Here is a 16,138-nt window from a genome sequence, read left to right on the forward strand (position 1 = left end):
GGTGGCTGGGGCCCTTGGAAGTTGGCCCCGAGGAACCACAACACACTTGGGTCTGAATGGCCAGCCACTGTCACATCTGGTGACCCGTCCTTCGGGGTTCCTCCTGAAGCCTGGGTTTACGGGAGGCAAATGGGTCCCACTTAGGCGGGGCTTCTGCTTCAGCTCAAAACGTAAGAGACGTGGCTGCCCCTCTTTAGGGGGAGGCAGTTTCTGTGGCCTTGAGACGACCTCTCACTGGTTACCCACCCACCCACCCACTGAGTCCTTTGTGCGGGGAGTGGGGGGAGCAGAGAACGCCTGCAGCCTCCTGCTCACATTCCTAGACACCGACTCACTGCGCCCCGCCACCGCTGGAACAGCAGAGCTGTGTGAAATGTCAGGAGGAGTTATGCTCATGGCTCCCTGGCCCCTGTCTCTTTGTGGCTTGCATTTTCTTCCATCTGCATTCTGTTCATCAGATGGGAAATCAGAGGGTGCAATTAGAAGACCATTTGCTAGTTCCAGACTTAATTTGGGGCCCCCTTCTTGCCTGATAGAATTACAGGGGAATGGAGTTGATCTTTTGGTGAGAAATAGTGAGCTCTGTGGCTGGGAGAAAGCGCTCCAGGCTCTCCAGCTGTGCGGCCCTTTCAGCGTCCTGGGCGCTGTTCCCCCCTTGCGTGCTGCCCCACCTCTTCTCGTGTGTGGGCCCCCACGCCAGGATCTTGAACCCCTCAGGGCCAGCTCAAGGAGTTTGAACTCAACTTCAGACACAAGGAAAAGGGGAGCCCTCTGTGACCTCAGAGGGCTGAAAAACGTGGAAGCTGGAAGCTATTTAGAGACCTCGCCACGGCCCAGACAGCGACAGCGACTTGCTGAAGGCCACATGGCTAGCCCATAGTGGTGGTAACAATGGTCTTAATGATATTAGCAGCGAACATTTATCAACCCTTAATGCGTTCCAGACTGCGTGCCAAGGGCTTACGTGCAGTGCATTGTCGTATTCAAACCCAGACAGTCTGGCTCTGGGCCCAGGCTGGGCTCCAGCCTAGCAACGGTAGAGTTCAATATAGATAGCCCGGGTTCAAATCCTGGCCTCCCCTCTCACTCACACAGCTGGGTGACCTCAGGCAAGCAGTTTAAACTCTCTGTGCTTCACTCCTTCCTCTAAAAAGGGGAGTCTCCGAGCTGCTGAGTAGTGCAGGTTAACGTTCATGTGTGAGTGCTGCGAGCCGTGTGTGGTGTAGGGTGAGCGCCTGTCCGGTGCTCGCTTCCTCCGCAGCTGAAGTGCGATGCCTGTGTGACAGTAGGTAGATGTGGCGAGTCCGGGACAAATGCCAACGCTGGTCTTTACTATTAAAGACAACAAACAGCCCTGGCTGGTTCGGCTCAGTGGATAGAGCGTCGGCCTGCAGACTGAAGGGTCCCAGGTTTGATTCTGGTCAAAGGCATGCACTCTAGGAGAGTCTAAAAAAAAAAAAAGACAATAAACAGAGTGGTTGAGTGCATTGGCTCTGGAGCACAGATCGGCAAATTGTAGCCCCGCTGCCTGTTTTTGTACATCCTGTGATTTTCACATTTTTAAAATGGTTGGGGGGAGCAAAAGGATACTTCATAGCACATGAAATTCAGATGTCAGTGTCCACAAATAAAGTTTTATTGGAACACATCCACTTGTTTATGTTTCCTATATGGCCACTTTTGTCCGGCAGTGACAGACTTGAGTAGCTGTGGCAGGGTCTGTATTTGTGTAGGCCTGCAAAGCCTAAAGTATTGCTCTCTGGCCTGTTAGAGAGAAAGCGTCCTGACCCCTGTTCTGGGACCACACTTACTAGGTTTGAAGCCCAGCTTCACCACTTACCTGTAGTTTGTCTTCAGGCTAGTGACATAACCTTCAGAACCTGTTTCCTCATCTCTTACATGGGGATAATAACATCTACCCCATACATTGACAACCTAAGTATGATAGACAGCAGATGCAGTCCTGGACAAGCTTGTGCAGTTGTCTTTGTGGGGGAGGGGGTCTGCGGGGCCTAATAGATAAGGTGTCTGATTCTGAATCAGAAGATTGAGGGTTCAAGTCCCTTCATAGTTGCTCCTAGGCATGTTTTTTTTTCTCCCTCTGCTTAACACATTGTTTGCGGGTAGTTTTTATAGCGCAAGGGCCATTTTTGCAGTTGAATAGATTACCTACCATTATACCTGGAAGTACATACATAATTCACCATTGTATGTGTTAGAGACCCAAATTTTGTCGTTTGAAATTCGTATATCTGCATGTTAGCATCCCTTTAGAGCAATAAAAAAGTATAAAAATAAACGTATTTATACGTTACCCGCATTCTACCGCTAGTCTATAAAAAACATATTAATACGTGTCCCACGCTCTACTACCAGTCAACGTAAAATGTATAAATACGTTTCCTGCATACAATGTGTTAAAATTTTCCCCTCTTGGGACTATGCCCTGCTCGGGCCTGTTACCTTCTGGCTGTGCCAGCCACCCACCTTCCCATACCTCAGACATAGCCCTGTGACTGCAACCAGGGTGACCCCAAGGGCACTGCAGGACCAACAGGGGCCAGACTCAAGGAAGACTGTGCACCTTGAAGCCACTGGCCCTGAGTCCTGAGAACCCACTGGGAATTGGCTACATCAACTAGAGTTCAGACAAAAAGAACTGTGATGGACAAGAGAACTGACAGACAAGGGGTTGGACTGGGATAGGGTAGAGGAGTTGCCCAGGAGGGTCAAAGGACAGGTGCATTTTAAAATATAAATATTGTGGTAAAAATGGTTTCGAAATAGTGGTGATGGTTGCACAATATTATGAATGTCACTGATGCCACCAGGTTATACATTAAAAATGGTTATAATGCCAAATGTAACATCATATATATATATATATATATATATATATATATATATATATATATTTACCGCCATAAAAATATTTTGAAAAATAGATTCAGAGACTGTAACGCAGGACCTGTACCATGTATTAAGTGCTCAGTACGTGGTAGCTTATAACAGGGTGCAAACACTATCTTATCACATTCATTGTTGTCCCTGTGCCCAATCAGTAGTGGAATGGGAAGAGGCTCCTTTGTAATCCAGTCACCACCACCTTTGCCACACACTTTCCTGTCACGGTGACAGGGTGACTCAGTGGAGAGGAGTCTGCGCCCGGTGGGAGAGGGCTGGTGTCATTCCCTCAAGTTCAACCACGAGGTCTGGCCGTGCCCTAGTCCTCTCCGGCAGCCCTGCCTTTTCTCTCCATCGTCCTATCGGCAGGGGAGAAAGGGCTTTTCCAATGGTGGGCTCTAGATTGGGCATCCCTGGGGCTTCAGGCAAGCCTCCACTCCAGATACCGAGGCCCATCATCCCCGCAGTTTGAGAGGCCTGGTTACCATGGACACAAAGAAGCACCGCTGCCCACTACGGCCGACGGATGGCATTCTGGGAACGAGCAAATGAATGAGAGAGTGGGGACAGGTGACTTGGGCTCTCGTCCCCGTGCTCGCTCCTACTTGCAGAAGGGCGTGGAGGGAGACGTTTCCGGGGCTGAGGGCCCTGGCTCCGGAGTCACGTGGGCCTACACTGAAATCCCAGCCCCGCCGCTGACTGGCTTTTCTGGCCGTAGGAAAACTTTCCCTGTTTTAAAGTGGAGGTCATTGCCACCTCAGAGAAACAGGAGCGTGCTTATGCAGCACTTGCCACATGGAGCAACGCCAAGTGTCAGTTCCCACCGGCCCCGTTTCCTCATCCTCGGTGCAGATCTTCCCAGAAGAGGAGTGGCAGCCCCCGCCGGCCAGTTCTGGGAGTTGTCCCCAGGCCAGGCAGTGGGAAGGGATGAATGGAGAGCCTAGTGCCAGGACCAAGGCGATGCCAGAACCCAGAGGGCATCTCTCCGGACCTGTCTCTCCGGCCAGAGAGCCCAGCCCCCCTTCTGGGGGCGTGGCTTGGCCTGGAACTGGTATCCTGGGCTTTTTCTGCACCTTCGAGCCACGATACCATCCTTTGGGCGGCTTCTCGGGCTGGGGAAACGTGGGGGCTGATGTGCGCACCCTCTCTCCTGCCCTGCCCTGCCCCCGAGCTCGGGGATGGACGCTCAGCCGGCCCTGGTTATTGTCTGCAGCGGCGCCTGCCTACAGCCTCCCTTCAGCCCAGCTCCACCCCTTGCCTGCAAGGTCTGTTTCCTAATAGCTGCTCCAACCACACACCTCGGTTCCGCGAGGAGCCCCTCCTCTTCCTCCCTCCCTCCCTCATCAGGGGTGGGGCCGAGGGGGAAGGCTAACTTGACAGCAGCGCCTCTTTCTTAGCTAGTCACCGGCCCGGCCCCAGAATGCCTGTGTGTGTGTAGCCTCCGCAGAGAGGTGGTCCTCCTGGAGTCGGAGGGGCCGCCGGAGCTGCTGAGAACTGGGCGGGGGCAGGGGGGGACCGTCCCTGCCATGAGCCCCTTCGGGAGTCTGCAGGAGGCAAGAGCCCTCACGCCTCTTCAGCTGCTCCAGAGGGAGAGGTGAGCGCTGGGCAGCCAGCCCGCAGCCAGAGGTGCCGGGAGCCCCGGGCCTGTCATGGTGGCCGACTGCAGCCGGCCTGAGGCGCTCCCAGACGGGTTTGCAGCTGAGCTTGTTTGTCTGGTGTGGGAAGAAGATGGGGAGTTACTTGTCCATCTCGGCTTACTTCACCTCCAGAGACCCCTTTCGGTGAGTTGAGCTCTGAGTCCCTCCCTCCCATCTCCTTTTCTGCCCCCACCCCCGCCCCCCTGGTCCTGAAGGGAGGGCAGAGTCCTCCCTGAATCTGCTGCTCCGATTTCGCTCCTCCTCTGACCATCGGTTCTGTCAGGCAGAAGCCAGTCGAATCTGTTCTGGCAACGGCGAGGTGAGGGATCTGCCCAGAAAGAAGCTCCTGGGGAACGTGGGCCCTCCTTCCCTCCCAGACACACCTGGAGCAGCTTCCAGAAGATGCTGCTGACCTGCCTGCGCTCGGTGCTACTGCTTCCGGGGAAGAGCCCCAACAGGGTGCTGTTCTCCCCGCTCGCATGTTACCTGCAGGCTGTGCTGCCTGCCCAGGAATTTGTCCCAACAAGCAGGATGGACAGGTTTTGCCAAAACCATGGAAGCTGACAGGATCTGGGTGTGGGCAGCCTGGTATACAGCAGGCATTCTTAATGGCAAGCACATTTGCCTCTGGCCTTGAAGGGCTCCTGAGCTCCCAGGTGAATACAGTTGCTAGGGAAAGGCCTGGGAAAGTTCTTCCCAGACAGGGACAATTGGCTTTGGAATGTTCCCGAGCTGCAAGAGCAGCCCCCGCGCATGCCGGGTCTCGGGCCTCGTGTCTCGGGCCTGAGTACCTCTGGGGCCCTCTGTCCGTGGAGCTCCTGGGAGGGGAGGGAAGTGTAGAAACTTTCTCACTACCTCACATCTGCCTTTCTTTGCTCTCCGCCCCACCCCACCTCCAACAGAAACTCCCAGGGGGTTAGTGGCCCTCAGGGTCCCTCCTGGAATGGAGTCATTCCTGGCTGGGGTGGGGCTTGTTTTCATTCGCTGGGAGCAGCCTGTTGTTCCCCGGGCTGCCTCCCCCTCCCCAGTGGTCCTGGTCCACTTCTCCCTTCTGGCTTCCCCAGCCCAGCCTCATGCCCAGACCTCGGTGCTAGGATACCAGTCAGGTGGCCAGGCTCTGGGCAGAAAAGCAGAACACCATGTGGTTTCACGGAACTGCTGGACCCTGGTAAAGTGGTGGGAAACCTCTGGATTTGGGGCGGGGGGGGGGGGGGGGGGGGCGGGGCAGGGGCTGGTCCTCAGTGCTGACTCTTCCAGGCACCCTGCTAGGCACTTTATTGTTTGATCTCTCAATGGCCGAAAGCAAGACATTATGCAGCCCCATTTCTCAGATGAGACAAGGTTTCAACTGTTAACATGTGGAGTCTCCCTGGCCAGCCTTTCCATCTTCCTGCGTTTTTCACATCATCTGAAGTCTGGTACCTCCCCCAGGGGTGCTCTAGGTTTGCTTTCCTCTCCCAGCAGAGAGGATAGAGAGCTTGCCTGGCATATCAAAGGGATGCAGAGATTCTTTTCTTAAGAGCAGATGGGGCCCTAGCCGGTTTGGCTCAGTGGATAGAGTGTTGGCCTGCAGACCCAAGGGTCCTGGGTTTGATTCCGGTCAAGGGCACATACCTAAGTTGCAGGCTCCTCCCCGCCCCGATCCTGGTCGGGGCTCGGGCAAGAGGCAACCAATCGAGGTGTCTCTCTCACATCGATGTTTCTCTCTGTCTCTTCCTCTCTCTTCCACTCTCTCTAAAAATCAATGGAAAAATATCCACGGGTGAGGATCAAAAAAAAAAAAAAAAGCAGATGGGAATTGATCTTGAGTTTAGAGGCAGGTTTTACCAGGTGGAGTCAGGGTGCCAAGTGTTTGAAGTAGCCTCTAGTTTAAGCCGGGACCTCATTAATCCCTTTTACTCCTAATCCTGGACAGGCACTTTGAGGGAGGAGTTGTCCCCTTAGGAGCCAGGCTGCTGGGCCCTTTTTAATCTCTTGGGGGTAGGACCACATTTCTCAGGAGCTAGAGCAGATAATGAACTCCCAACCTGGACCTCTGAGGGCCAGGCTGCGATGCTGCCCTGGTCTTCCTGTCCTTTGTCCCTGACAACCCCCACCTCTCCCAGCTCTGTTTGCCCAGCTGGGGGTGGGGGGAGTGCTGACTGACTCACTGACTCACTATAGACCCTCTCCCCTCCCCCAAAAGAGAGGCCACATTCCTGAAGCCACTTCCAAAGTGACAGCCAGCACTTTGGGCTCTGTGCCCCACAGGAGGGACCACCCAGACCCTCCGCTCTCCCAGGTATCAGTCACCAGAAAGCCGCTCCCACCGTCAGCCCCCTCCTTCCTTACAGGGTGTCTGCGAGGGCCCATCCCTGACCAGGTCCCTGTGTGTTCTCCTTTGCAGAGCATAGGGGGGCTCCCTCCACTTCCTAGGCTTCTGATCATGACCCTTGCCAGATTCCCCGGAACAAATAAATGTCCTTGGCCCTTGACCCCAGGCCTCTGGGGGAGTACAGAGTCTGCAGGACTTCTGAGGCTGTGGTCGCAAGGAAAATGATGAAACCAGATTCCACGGAGACATGATGAGGGGTGACAGCATCAGGGAGGGGGAGAGGGAGCCGGGAGTGAAGAGCGTAATTTCTGCGCCCGGGCAGGTGGTGCTGGGCCGAGTGCACCGTCCCCCTGCCAGTGCCACTGGCGTCAGGGTGAGGTGCAGTGACACATGGGCTCCCAGCAAGAAAACACCTCAAATTGGAATTTACAAAAGAGGTAAATTAAGGAGTGACTTTTGTCTAATATATTTAGAGGAAATATATATATTTCCTCTCTCTCTCTCTCTCTCTCTCTCTCTCTCTCTATATATATATATAGAGAGAGAGAGAGAGAGAGAGAGAGAGATAGACATAGATATATAGATATAGATATATATTTCCGAGAGGAAGAGAGAGGGGTAGAGACAGATAGAAACATCAATGATGAGAGAGAATCATGGATTGGCTGTTCCTGCATGCCCCCTACTGGGGGTCGAGCCCACAACCCAGGCATTACCCTGACCTGAATTGAACCATGACCTGGTTCATAGATCAATGCTCAACCACTGAGCAACACTGGCCAGGCCCCAGGATATTTTCCCCCCTTGATTTCAGGGAGAGGGAGGGAGGGAGGGAGGGAGGGAGGGAGGGAGGGAGGGAGGGAGACATTGATGTGAGACATGGGAGGGCTTGTTCTATAGCCTGTGTACATCCAGTGTAATAATGACTGTTTGGTTCCATTACCGCATGAGGTTGAAAATGTACCTGCAAACATTTGGCCTGAATAAGTTGCTTGTGAGTGAGGACTGGGTCTATCACATTTCCCTTGGCATCTCCCAGCGTAGTCACTTGCCTGTTTGGTCTTGCACATCCAAGATGCACAATAACTATTTCCTAATTGATAGGAACTGATTAGAATCTATCGATTTTCTAATTGACTGGATAAATAATTCATTTTAGGATCTTCTCAACTCACAAAAATCTGGTTCTGGGCCAAGAAGCAGGTCCATATTGCTTGGGCATGAGAGGAAAAGGGATCTGTCTCTGTTCACCCTTGGTGTTCTCAAATTAAAAAGGGGTCCAGCCTAGCCGGTGCAGGTCAGTTGGCTGAGCGAAGGTTCCATTCCTGGTCAGGGGGCTTGATCCCCAGTAGAGGGTATGCAGGAGGCAGCTGATTGGTGTTTCTCTCCCTCTCTCTCTCTAAAATCAAGAAAAATATATTAAAAAGAAAAAGAAAGAAAGATAGGCTTGGCCATGTGACTAAGTGGTTAGAGCATCACCCTGTGCGCCAAAGGGTCATGGGTTTAATTCCCGGTCAAGGGCATGTACCTGGGTTGCAGGTTTGATCCCCGGCCCTGGTTGGGGCATGTGCGGAGGCAACCAATGGATGTCTCTCTCACATCCATGTTTCTCTCCCCGCTTCCCTTCCTCCCTTCTACTCTCTAAAAATCAATGGGGAAAAATATCCTCAAATGAGGATTAACCGCCCAAAAAAGGAGAGTGGTAGGGAAATGAACACTTGTATCTGCTATGGGCCAGGCATCATGTTAGGCATTTGTCCGTCATAATGTAATTCTCATAGCCCCATGGGATTTTATCATCACCAGTGTACAGAGGAGGAAGCTGAGGCTCAGTCATGAAGTAACTGGCTTTAGGTGACACACAGGAAATGGCAAAGAAGGAGCAGGGACCCGTGGACCTTAAGAGTGATTTGTGAGCACCTGAACTGGTTATCTTTTTTTGAAATCTGTGAAATTTGCATCCGTTCCCCGCTGATGCAGAATACCTCAGTTTGGGTCTGAGCTGCCCGCTGAGCTGCCCGCCAGGGTTTGGTTCGCTGGGTGGCTGCCAGGCCTCTGGTGCTTTGGAAGAGGCTGCGAGGTCGTCCTCCGCGCGTGGGGGCCTCTCGGTGCTCTCCCCTGGCCGGAGGGTTTCCGCCCATTCACTCTGGCTGCTCAGAAGAGTGCAGTGACCATGCTTGGCCCTGGCTGCAGGGTACCCCACCTCCAAGCTGGGTGCCCTGGGGCCTGCAGCCAGGGCAGATTTTCACTTTCTCTTGAAACTTTCAAAAAACACCTTGGCTTTGGGAAAGACACATTGTGGCCACGTGGCGGTTTCTGAGAATCTGAGGTGGGATTTTTGTTTTTTTGTTTTTTGTGGGTTTGTTGTGTTTTTTTTTTTAAGTAGCACCTTACATTTCCAGAGTGTGTTTTGGGTTCTTTTCTTTTTTTTTTTTTTTTAAGTTTATAACTCTTTTCTTTATTTCTGGCCTAGATATTGGGCAGCAAATATCACGTGTCCTAAAAGATACAGTGCTGCAGTGGGATTCCAGGAGTGAAAGGCTGGTGATGGTTCTGACTTTCTTAAAAGGGCAGAGGCTGCTGGGGAACATAATGCTGCAGACTAAGTGAGGGAGGAGAGTCGTGCCATATGACATGATCACTGGGACTCAAGGAAAAGCCTCATGAAGTGTTAACACTGAAGGGACTTGAGTTCTCAGGGCCCCAGCCTCTTATTTTCACAGACACGGAGCCTGAGGCCCTGCCTGGTAGCTGTGCTGCCTCATGGGGGATGTAGTCCGGTGGACATGGCCTCAGAGCCAACACATAGGTTCAGACTCCCGCTCCATCAAGTATCAGGGAACGTGTGGAAGTGTCCTGATTGTTTTTCAGCCTTCCAGTCTGTAACACAGGGATAATCCTATCTCCTTGCAGGGTGTGGTGGTCAGGATTAGAGATAATCTGAGTGTATAAGTGAGGCACCTTCTAGAGGGCCTGAAATATGGCTGGCGCTCGAGTAACAGGTAACAGGAGCTGTTGTGAATCATCAAAGCTAGGGCGACAAGTCTACAGTGGCCACTCCTCCAGTGGCCCAAGAAGCCATTGTGTTCTGTTCTGCAGCGAAACAGCCTGGGGACCCACAGGCCTCCTGTCAGCTGTTCACCTCCCTGTTCTTCAGAGACACCTGCGGCGACCCGACCCACGTTGGCCACGCTGCTGGAGGTGCCTCTCAGAGGCACAGATGTGTGCCTTGGTGATGTCGTTCCCCAGCCAGGTGTTCTTCCCCAGCAGGCTGGCATGTCTCTCCCCTGCATGCCTGCACTCGTTTCCCTCACGGCTCCCTCTCCTGGGCCTGGCTGGGGCACTTGCAGCAAACAAAAGCAGGATATTGGCAATGGAAGGGAGGACGTGTTCTGGTGCTCCCGTGCCCTGCAGCACACATGCCATTACAAGGACGTAACAGGGCCTAGGCGTGCAGTTGGGTGCAAATACGTCTGCGCTGGCTTTTCTCCACGAAAGCCACGAGACGGGCAGGAACTGGTGACCATGAGCCACAGAACTGCTGCGCTCCCACCTGGTCCGATGATGGGTCTCGCCACTCCCACTGTTTCCAGCATAAAAACCTTTGCTAAGGGCTTACTGACTGTCTCAAGCCCTTTGCTGGGCGCTGAGTCTACCAAGGTAAAATGGGACACTGTTCCCATCTTCAGGGAGCTCACAGTCTTGTAAAGAAAGACAGGTGCCCAGAAGGTGGGAGGCAAGAAGGAAGCCCCTCCTTCTAATGCGAGCCCTCTGCTGGGCACCTCATGGTCATGCAGAACCTCATTTAATCCTACCCTGAAGGTAGGTCGTGATGTTACCATGTCACAAACAAGAAGTGAAGCAGCTGGCCCAAGATCAGTTAGGTCAGCGGTTCTCAACCTGTGGGTCGCGACCCCTTGGGGGGTCGAACGACCCTTTCACAGGGGTCGCCTAAGACCATCGGAAAACACATATAATTACATATTGTTTTTGTGATTAATCACTATGCTTTAATTATGTTCAATTTGTAACAATGAAATTGGGGGTCACCACAACATGAGGAACTGTATTAAAGGGTCGAGGCATTAGGCAGGTTGCGAACCACTGAGTTAGGTGGTCAGCGGTGGTACTGAGGTTTAAACCTTGGGTCATCTAGGGGAAGACATACATGCACAGAATCGAGGGGATCTGTGGTGTAGTCTGCATTTTACAGGTGGGGAAACTTAACCTAGAGAGGGAAAGGGGCTTGTCCAAGAGTATGTAGCACCGAAGCTCTTGAACCCGGGTCTGCCGATCCAGAGTTCATCCACGGTGCCTTCTACGGAGAGGAGTGTGAGCTGCATGCCCAGAAAGGGGTCTTCCCCTCGACCCCTTATAAAGCCTGGTTTTCAGTGCACCATCCTAGGCACTTCATACCCGTTCTCTTGATGCCATACTAAGCTCCCAACACCCTGAAATTCAGCATGATAGGACGAGCAGGAAATGCTACGGGATGGGGGTGGCTGATGGCAGAAGCCACCAGTGTGGGCTGAGTACCTAGGGGAACTGGATCCTCCACAAGGAGGGATTCTCAGGATCCTGCTTCTTAGACCTCCCTCACTCCACAGACGTCTCCCTTTCCTTCCTTTCTCCAGCTGCTTCAAGTCGTTCCTGTCCTCCTCCTCGACCTCCCGCAGTGCTTAAAAGTAGTAGTGCTCTTTGTGGACTCTCGCCTGGCATTGTGAAAATTGAGTTTTGTTTAGACATTTTCTTTTCCAGCTCATTATACGTTCTTGGAAGGTGGAATGGGACCTTGTCTATTTATCTTTTAGATCTGCAGTGCCTAGCAAATCACTCTAGTAATACACTTGTCTTACCCTTCACAGTGTGCAAAAGGCTTTCCTTCAACATTAACTTACCCAGTGTTCACAGTGGTTCTGGGTAGGTGGATGCCGCTGGTCCCATGTTGTCAATAAGGAAAAATGACTGAGAGTTGTCCAAAGCTCTCTCGCTAGTGGCAGTAAGGGGCCAGCAACGTGAGCTGCCACCACCGTCCTTTTTCATAGTTAACCCTTGCTGAGTCCCTCCTGTCCTAGGTCTTTTATATGAGCGACGTGCACTTGGATACATAGGATTTCACTGTCACAGCAGTTCATTTTACGGATGAAGAAACCGGGTCAGAGAAGTGAAATAACCTGCCCAAGATGACATAACTAAAACTAACCCAGGGTCAGGATTCAAACCGAGAGGCAGCGCTTCTGGGAAGCAGGGGTGTGGCCAATGCCGGTGGTGTGAGGCCTTAACCGGAATGGAGAGTCTGTTAACTAGAAGGAAAGAGCTGATCTCGGCAGGCCAGGGAGCTCTTTGCGAGGAGGCTCAGAAATGAGGAGGACCTCCTCTGTGCAGACATGGCCTGAGAACACATACCTAGCCTGACTGGGGCGGAGCTTCAGGGGACTGGAGGAGAAAGGAGCTACATACATGGGTCTTATACAGCGTGCACAGTGCTAATGGAGTTTGTTCCCTGCCCCCCAATATGTTAATTTTGAAATTTTTCAAATACATAGAAAAGTTGAAAGAGCCCTGGCCGGTTTAACTCAGTGGATAGAGTGTCGGCCTGTGGACCAAAGGGTCCCAGGTTCGATTCCAGTCAAGGGCACGTAACTTGGTTGTAGGTTCCTCCCCTGCCCTGACCCTGGTTGGGGCACGTACAGGAGGCAACCAATGGACGTGCTTCTCTCACATTGCTATTTCTCTCTAACTTTCCCTCTTCCACTCTCTCTTAAAAGAAGGAAAAAAAAATCAATGGAAAAATATCCTCGGGGGAAGATTAAAAAAAAGAAGAAGAAAAGTTAAAAGAGTAGTTCAAGGATATCCATGTACCCTTCACCTAGATTCATCATTTGTTAACTTTAAGCCACTTTATCTGTCTATACACACCACAGTATTTATTTATTTTTGCTGAACTGTTGAAAAGTAAGTTGTAGTTATCTTGACTTTCACCTGTAATTAATGTGCTTCTTCTAAGAATTCTTCTGTGTAACCAAAATATTGTTATTATATCTAAGAAAATTGACAGTAAATTCACAATATAATCTAATGTATAGTCCAAATTCATATTTCCTCACTTGTTCCAAAAATGTCACTCAAAGCTGTTTTTTGGTGTGTTTTTTTTTAATCCAAGCTTTAGGCATTGCATTTAGTTGCTATGTGTGTAGACATTTTTAACCTCTGTAGCCCCTACTCCCCACGGCATTAACTTTTTGGAAGAGTCAAGCCCAGTTGTCTTACCAAGTGATTCACATTTTTGATTGTTTCTTTTTAAAAATAATAATATGGCTTTTAAAATTTATTTTGTTTTAAAGAGAGAGGAAGCAAGAGGGAAAGAGAGATAGAAACACCATTCTTGGTTCATGGGTCGACACTCAATCACTGAGTCACACTGGACAGGCTAATTGTTTCCTTAGCTTAATATTTTGAGGGAAAGAATGCCATATCAGTAATGCTGTTGGTGAAGGGTACATTTTGAAAAGTGGAGGTGAACGAACTTCTTTGGTTACTCGAGATACCTGTCTAGCCCAGAGGCTCTCACCTGGGGCCATGATTAGGCTTCAATCCTTGATATACACGTTTTCCTTGGATGTGCATTTTTTCTGGGAGAGGCTTCTTGGCTCTTAATCAGATTCTCAAAGCGTTTCAAGACCCAGACAGGTTAAGAAACACGGGATCCGAGAAACGTGGATTCCAAGAATCCAGGAGAGTCTCCTTATCTTGCCTCCCAGGTGTTCGGAATGCCAGGAGTCCCTCACCAACTGGTACTACGAGAAGGACGGGAAGCTGTACTGCCACAAGGACTACTGGAGGAAATTTGGGGAATTCTGCCACGGGTGCTCTCTGCTGATGACTGGGCCTGTCATGGTGAGTGAGTCCCTCCATCTCTGCTCCTCGTGGCCACCAGAGTCCATTGACCGAGCCTCCAGTTCCCTGTGGTCATTCATCTTCTGGTCTTTCCATCAGCCAAGGCCTCTCTCTTCATTTCATCACCTAACAGGTGTTTGTTGAGCACCTATGAAATAGTGCCAGGTGGGACCCTACCCTCAAAGACTTAACAAGCCAGTGTTGGGTATGGGTGGGTGGGCAGGCACGGAGGAGACACAACACCATGGGGTGAAAGCCTTAAAGGAGAGCGTTATCGGTTGAGAGGAGGATACATACACCCAAGCCGTGGCCAGGAAATCAGAAAGGGAGACCCTGGAATGAGCTAGCAGAGAGAGTTCCGCCTCCCCTGCCTGCTCTAAGACAAAGGGCTGTGAGCCTAGTCACAGATTTGCCAGCTCTGTGTTGGAGAAACTGTGAGCCTTTCTAATGGGGATGATTACTCCTGGGCACTTGGTCTCATGGCTGAGACCAAAACATGTTTTTGCAATCTCAAAAATGATAGGGGGGCACCAGTCTGGCACTTCCTCCGGAAGCTCTAGGGCAGGAAGTGCAAAGGAAAATTCTTGCCGGGATCCGCAAATCCTTGATCAGAGGTCACTCACCCACCTCTGCCCTCAGTCTAGCAACAGCGAGGACTCACTCTCTCCATCTGTCCATCTTTCTCCCCACCTGCTCCCAGGTGGCCGGGGAGTTCAAGTACCACCCAGAGTGCTTTGCCTGTATGAGCTGCAAGGTGATCATCGAGGATGGGGACGCATATGCCCTGGTGCAGCATGCCACCCTCTACTGGTAAGACATTGGCCCTGTGTCTACCTTCCCCTATAAGAATGGCCGAGAGAGGGACGGGCAGCATGAGTTGGGCGGAAAGACTACTGGGGTATCAGAGCACTGGCTTCCTATCACAGCAGTGTTCTTAGCCTGTTCTGGAAGCTGTGAGCAAGACAATTAGCTGTGGGTCCTATTGCTTGAAGTCACGTGGTGCAGTGGTTGCTGGGGTCTTCGGGGGGGGTGTGTGGCTCCGGGACCTTAGCCCCCTTCCTGCTCCTCTCTCCAGTGGGAAGTGCCATAATGAGGTGGTGCTGGCACCCATGTTTGAGCGGCTCTCCACGGAGTCTGTTCAGGACCAGCTGCCCTACTCCGTCACACACATGTCCATGCCAGCCACCACCGAGAGCCGGCGGGGCTTCTCTGTGTCCGTGGAGAGTGCGTGCTCCAACTACGCCACCTCTGTGCAAGTAAAAGAGTGAGTATTTTGAGAACCCCAGAGCAGGGGGTCTTGAGCCGAGGCCATAGATGGGCTTCAAGGGGCTCAGAACTCCAGAATCTTATGCTGAACCCCCTCCATCCTCATCTTCTGTCTTTCTCCTGGCGCTTACTCTGCTGTAACCACACCTGGGCCTTGGCACTTACCGTGCTGTCTGCCCAGGCTGCTTCCCACCAGATACTTAATGCCGGAACCACTCAGCCTTCACGTGTCAAGTGTCAGATCATGTTAGCTCTTTGAAATTATCTGGCTTGATTATGTGTATTAGTTTATCATTTGTCCTCTCCACGAGTTCCTTCTGGAACTTATCTTAGTCTTGTCCAGTACTGCATGCCCAGGGCCTGGAACAGTGCCTGGCATATGGTAGGTGTTCATTGATTATTGTTTTGTTGGTTGAGCGAATGAACGGAGGGAAGGGAGGAGAAAGAGATTAAGACTCCACCCTAGGTCCAGGCCAGAGATCAGATGGGGAAGGAGTCTGTGTCCCCCTCAATATCAGTAATGAGGTGCCTGTGGCTGCTAACTCTGTACAATCGTGATTGTGCACTTAATGGTGTGCTGCGCACTGGCTGCTTACAGTGTAGGTGAGAGTTACTAGGTTTGGGGAAGTCAGGAAGAGCTGAGGTCTGCTCCAAAGCCTCATTAGATGAAGAGGGGAGGGAATTGTGTTCGGGCAGAGGCAGGAGTCTGTGGTTGTGTCTGGTATAGGTTGGGTGGTTGGGAGTAGCCAGAGAGGGAGTTGTTAAGTCATGGAGGGCCTGGATTATGAAGACTCAGCAGGTCTATTAAGGGATTAAAGCAACAAAGTGATGCAATCAGGTTAGCATTTTAGAAGGATTGAGGGTGTGAAAGTTGGGTGGGAGGGGAGCAAGCCTAGAGATGTAGAGACCAGTTAGGAGGCTGTTGCATGATCCAGGTGAGAGACGTTGGTAACTATGGCGATGGAGAGAAGGCAGGGTTCTCCAAGATGGTGAGGGTTGGGGGCAGGGAGGAAACTCCAATGGGGAGGATGGCGCCCAAGTTTCTGGCTTAGGCCACTGGGTGAGTGCCCCTTCTCTGTGCATGGCCTGGGCCTTGGGGGCCAGGTGACTCTTCCCTGCA

General features: G+C 51.7%; 1 protein-coding gene across 4 annotated transcripts in view; it reads left to right on the forward strand.

The window, feature by feature from the left end:
- LIMK2 (LIM domain kinase 2) overlaps positions 1 to 16,138 on the forward strand; it is a 55,767-nt gene that overhangs the window by 24,658 nt on the left and 14,971 nt on the right. The window contains exons 1-4 of one of the 4 annotated variants that reach the window (XM_081113406.1): positions 4,002 to 4,685; positions 13,617 to 13,752; positions 14,453 to 14,562; positions 14,828 to 15,016. In XM_081113406.1, coding sequence (XP_080969532.1) covers positions 4,633 to 4,685; positions 13,617 to 13,752; positions 14,453 to 14,562; positions 14,828 to 15,016 — 488 coding nt within the window. In that variant the 5' untranslated portion in view covers positions 4,002 to 4,632. Of the gene's footprint in view, positions 1 to 4,001; positions 4,686 to 13,616; positions 13,753 to 14,452; positions 14,563 to 14,827; positions 15,017 to 16,138 lie in introns of those variants that run through there. The other 3 variants (XM_081113405.1, XM_081113407.1, XM_081113404.1) reach the window with 3 other exon arrangements.

Source organism: Myotis nattereri (genome assembly GCF_964212035.1).
Source record: "Myotis nattereri genome assembly, chromosome: 19".
NCBI lineage: Eukaryota > Metazoa > Chordata > Mammalia > Chiroptera > Vespertilionidae > Myotis > Myotis nattereri.